We start from the raw sequence: 6,003 nt of genomic DNA on the forward strand, positions 1-6,003 counted from the left end.
AAGGGTTTCTTACCCTTTGTTGATCCCTGTAATGGAAAACCTTTGTCGTGGTTATGGGTCGGTTGGAATCTTATACGCTTGAAGTTCTAACCTATAAAAACTATTATTTAATAGTATCCAATTTGAAATTTAAATCATAAATCAGTCTTAATAGCTGATTGAAACTATTAAGTTTATGATATTATTTTCAATCAATTACAACTCGAAAACTAATATAATAATATTAAGAGAAGGTGAACTAATTATGATTGAAAACGCCCCTGGGATTATGAGCAGAATAATGCGATATCCATGGAGAAAATGAATAAATGTTTTACGTAACATAAAATAAAATTGTAATAAGAATTGATCGCAAATTTAATTAATTTAATTCAGTCACCTGAAATATTAAAAATAATTTGTAAGAATTTCTATGTTACGTATTAATAGGTGATTTACTTTTAATTTCAACATTCAAACAACATATTTATATTAGGATAATTCTAAATTTTCTATAATATAAAGTTCTCAGAAAACTTTTATAACTAAAAAAATCATAGGAAATTTGTCGTAGTCGTTGTTAATTTCTTTATTTTTCATGTATAGCACGAACAAAATGCTTTTAGTAACCAAGCTCAGGAATCGACGGTAAATGTAAGTTTTAATTAGGCATTTTTTTAGAATATCAGTAAAACCATTTAATATATTATGTATTCGTGTCCTTAGGAGGAGCTAACAAGTAATCCGCTATTAGTATTCAAAGCAGGGCTTTGACGTTTAAAATTAATGGGACCGACGAACGTCCGAGAGATCAATTGAAAACTGAAACTGTTAATCCTAACGGATAAACGGCTTTCTGTCTTTGTACATAAACTTTGTAAACTAGCCGTTGATTTCTGAGATCAAAATCTCTGTATAAAACATATCGTCATATCTGTCATTATCTTTGACAAAACAGAGATAACAAAAAAAATTATACAGGGATTTTGGTATCAGAAACCCACTAAAAAGTATAAAATAGTTGTAAGTTGTAGTTTATTTAACTCGTACTAAAAATCAATAAAAATTTACTCTATACTTCGAGTGAGAATTTCACGTACACTCTCTTGCTCACTTTTTAAATTGGCATAAGGCAATATTAAGACAGCTGATTACGTTTGAAAATATACCCTAATTTTGCAGAAGGAAGCAATGTAAATTGTATTGTAAATATTCATTAAATAAAAATAAAGGTGATGTTATCAATAACTTTAGGAGAATTTCTATAATTATCTCTAAACATTATTTTGTTATACGAGCAATAATTTACCTGCGATAATTAAGTTCTGAGACAAACTCCAATTAAAAAGTTTTTGCTCCGATGTTGTAAAGAACCTAAATAAATACAAAAGATTCATCAATTAAAATAAGTTTTAGAACTTGATTTGTTGAGTTCAAATTTCAATTGCGGGAATGGAATGGCAAAAGTCTTTTCACATTTTCCAAAGCCAAAGATAAAATTAAAAGTATGTTAAATGCTAAATATACATACTTATAAGGAAAGTAATGATCCTTGAACTTCTAAATTCAATATGATCAATAGGTTTAATATGTAAGGCAGTAGAGTACGCATTCCGTCACGTCCCGTTATAATGAATTTGAGAAGGAACCTTCCTCATTTCACGAAATTGCCTTTTTTTCAAATTGGCCCCGATTTTACGCAATATTAAAAGCTTTGTCGAAACAAAAAGAAGAGAAAATTTACGACGCCAAAGTTTGTGGGAGTGTCTATTGGGGACATTTCTCGTAGAAATTAGGTATTGTTGAATAAATTTTGGTGAATTTATAAATGTATTGGTAAGAATTAAGTATAAATTAAATAGTAAAAATAATCGGAAATTAAAAATACATTTTAGTTATGTCTCATTTTTCTATATTTTTCTTTTGTATGTTTTGTTTTTTCTTATATTTTTCTTAGTCTCTGCGATATGTGGTGTAGAGAAGCGTGAAATAAGAATAGGACGATGTTAAAATCTGAAAAAAGTACGAAGAAAATAATTTTTATAAATAACACCAACATTTCTGTGATGAGACACGGAACCTCTCGAGCTTCAAATTTCAACTTTGATGTATCGATCATAACATACCCTCGGCTCTGGCCTGAAATTAAATATTTAGATAAATGTAGCAAAACGAATTTTATTTGAAGGCGTCATCCATCATTTTGCGACCTTATAGACAATCTTGAAACTAGAGTAAGACAAATACTGTAAAATAATATAGATAAAACACGATAGCCGACATTGGGACAGTGTGGTTCCCTATGTCCTTTTCACCCCTAATTTGGGTAGGCTCCGATGTCCTCAGTGGAAACTTAAATTAGCGACCTAACAAACATATTTTATCTAAAAAATTGATGAGTGTAATATAATTGAAATATTATTCATAATCCTGAGCAATGGGCGTCAAGGGAGAAAAGGCCGAAATATTGTTGCGTACGCCGTTGTGATATCTCAACGATAATATATTATAAAAATTTATTTGTTCCATTTGTTATTAACCCTTATGTTCATTTTGTATAGTATACCATATATACAACTTTACAAAAATATATGATCACTATAAACTAATTTTTAACTTTTTTTTTTGGTTTTCTTCAAAAAAACAATCTTGCCACATTAAGGGTTAAATATATTTCCGGCAACCCTATTCGAAACGCGCAAAGTTATATTTTTTAAGTATTTAATTAAATTTCGAGGCTTGTGCTAGGATATTGTTCAAGAGAATAATTTAATAACCTTAACCTCTGGGCGGTTGGTGCTTACCAATACAATGTTTCTGTCATGGTATGGACTCTATGGAAGCTAGATAAACCAATATGCTCGTATTTTATGACGATCCTTATCGATGTAATATTTATAAGAAAAAAATATTACAAATATCTTCTTACCGAACTATATGTACTCATTGTTATGGAGTGAAATTTCAAAGCTGTGAAATACAAAGGTTTTTGTGACCTGCAATATAGAGATATACACATTTTTAAGTATTTGTGTTCTGGACGATAAACGCCTGATTTTATGGGTTTTAAATATTATGTATCAAACGTACCTTTGCATCAAAATAAGTAGCGCTCTTTGACAACGAATGTCTTCCATGTACCAGGAACTTTCATACACGGCGTCAGCAACACCTGAACTCTGAAAGTTGCATAGTTTCGAAGTTAATTAACTTTTATGAAGTTGCTATTGAATGCACTTAACAATATACATAATATTATGTGCATTAATGTAACTTTGTATACCAAATCGTTACTTAATTACAGTATCGTTATATATTACATGACAGTAATATATTATAATACATACCGAGGTATAAATTTCATCAGCATACCAACATAATATGCCGACTTGGGTGAGCGCTGCGCCCAAAAAGAACTTGTTGCTCATTGCCAACCATGGATCTAAAAGCTTTTAACAAATAACTTTTACACTAACTAATCAAAGTAAATGAATTATGTGTTCTATATTAATTCAACTAAAATATGATATAGGTAACTCACAATGTTAAAAACAACGCAGCAAATATCAACCGAACTTAATAAGACATTAATAAGATTAACAAGTGAAAATGCATTCTCCAAATCATTCCCGTATCTGAAAATATATCAATATAGTAACTAGCACTTACACAGATTCATTAATAAACAATAAATATTTCCTACACATGAGTATTGAGTGGAGTTTTATAAAATTGGCTATGTAGAAGTTTAATTAAGCGACACGTTATGTTAATAATTCATCCGCCATTTTGATCTGTCCGACATTTTAGTCCTGCCGCCGTTTTAATCTGTCCGCCATTTTAGGCCGTCCGCCATATTTGATTTAAGATAACGTTATTTAGTTAACTATGCATTGTGACCCAAATCAAATGTGTATTAAAAATAATTAAATGTTTAAAATAAAACATTCTAATATATATAATCACGTGATCAATCGTTGATGAGTTTTTACAGTCGATATAATTTCATGATAAGTGTCTTGGACTTGTTGCCCGTTTGTTGTGCTGCTGACTGTTGTACTGCCTAATCTACGGATCCTCAGTTGAAGTAAACGTAATAACAAACTAATGTGATTTGCCATTGTCATAAATAATATATCAGATCCAAGCATAGAGCACACTGAGATCATACCTAAAAAAAAACAAATTTAACTTTTCCCTCTCTCTCTTTTTCATTTGATAATGATACTTTTCATACTCCTCTCTTTTATTATCCTCCCATTTTCTTATACAACAGTTGACAATCTATCTATAAAAACGTAAGTAACACACTTACCTCCACACGCTTCGAAAATAAACACGATTTCATGATATATCGGTTTGGTTTTGTCAAATGGATATGCCATGTGCCAGATGAATCCTAAATCAGCAGGCTCACTTTGTATCTTGTGATATACAAACACAACTATCGGAGTTAAATTATATAACCAAACTCCTAAAACGTTCCAAAAGGCATAATCTGAAATTTAAAAAATATGTATTTTTTTGGTGATATTGATAGCTTAATTCGTAAAGTATTATATAACTTTATAAGTTTAGTAAATAGGTCTACTATTTTTGAACAAAATGAATCTTCCTTGTCTGAAAGGCACCTGAACTTTGACCAAGAAAAACAATATTTCTCAGTCTCTTGTTTAAAAACGTAGTATCTACGAACATTTCGCGTAGTTAATACTTACAAAATTGTGCAATTCGCAGGGAGGAAGTTCGACTTCGTTTTATGTTTATTTCTTCTTCATCATCATCGGATATTGGCCAAATGTCAGCCAGTTCTTTTATCAATTGTCTAAATTCATTTCTTTTGTACCAAATCGTCAGTAATTTTCCGAAACCTAAACACAGATAAGCAATGGGAAGTGTATTTACTGCATTTTTCCATCTATTATATTGAATATTAAATTATATAGATATTATTTACTCATTGTATCATATCCAACGATATGTAAACTTGCAACGAATTCCACAACCGATGACGATTTAATTAACTTCAAAGTGACGTAGTTAATTTCTGCGCTCAGCATTAAAAACAATAAAGTTGCAGATATAGCAAACCAAATGTAAGATCTTAAACGATCGAATGCAGTACTTGGTGGATCATCAGTGAAAGAAAAACCGATTTGACGCGTGAAAAAGTTGCAAAGACTCAACGTCCTGTGAATTTCTTCTCTCGCCGTCTCTCTGCTTATTACTGCCATATTGGTTGTTATGACCACGATACAATGGTATACATCCAAAATGGTAGTATTTATACACGTTTTTTCATATTAATAATTAAGATCCTGACTACTTTAATAGTGTACAAGGGAAAGTTTTGAAGAGTTAGCGAATGGATTACTTTGAAACTTTGTTACGAGCTGCTTAATATTTAATCAATCTCCGACATTTCGTTATAGCGGATTTCATTTTAAGTTCCTAATTTGGTATCAAAAATGTTATATTAATATTTAATAAAGTAATTAGTGTTTAGACTGTTTTAGAGTCGAGGTAAAAATTGTTAAAAAACTTACTTGTTCGCTTTTTTACTAGGCAAACTGTCGGACTACAATAAGTTATTATGAATTAATAGATTAGATGAATTGATATAAGGATTTAGATTTTTTAATTTCGATAGCATTTTGTGTCTGTGCGTTAGAGCGCTTTGGAACTTACCAGTTCAAACTGAAAATGCGAATAGTAAATGTTAGCTACATTAACCACCCAAAGCAAATAGTGAAAAGCAACAGATGTGTTCGTTAAAACTTAACCTGCAGCTATGCAAGCTTTTAATTAAAAGCGCCGTGGAAGTTGTTAACCTAAAAACTAACATTTTTATAACATTAACCGAATTTCGTAAACTCCGTTTAACTGTTTAATAATATCAAAATTAACTTTCCATAATTATGTTCAGACATTCAAAATCGAATATAATCTTATTTTTGGTGAATTAAAAAGATGCAAACTGGTTATAGTGAAAAAAAAATAAAATAAAAAAACACAGTCGATTAA

The 6,003-nt window shown here is 30.3% G+C and overlaps 1 protein-coding gene across 1 annotated transcript; it reads right to left on the bottom strand.

Moving 5' to 3' along the window:
* Positions 1–1,932: 1,932 nt before the first annotated feature.
* Positions 1,933–5,213, bottom strand: LOC106116921 (odorant receptor 4). The gene is given in 9 exon segments (XM_013310980.1): positions 1,933–1,992; positions 2,909–2,975; positions 3,070–3,158; positions 3,327–3,442; positions 3,517–3,614; positions 3,946–4,150; positions 4,295–4,477; positions 4,698–4,850; positions 4,937–5,213. Coding segments are annotated over 9 exon segments (1,248 nt in total).
* Positions 5,214–6,003: the final 790 nt, after the last annotated feature.

This window comes from Papilio xuthus, unplaced genomic scaffold (assembly GCF_000836235.2).
Source record: "Papilio xuthus unplaced genomic scaffold, Pxut_1.1 DF827680.1, whole genome shotgun sequence".
NCBI lineage: Eukaryota > Metazoa > Arthropoda > Insecta > Lepidoptera > Papilionidae > Papilio > Papilio xuthus.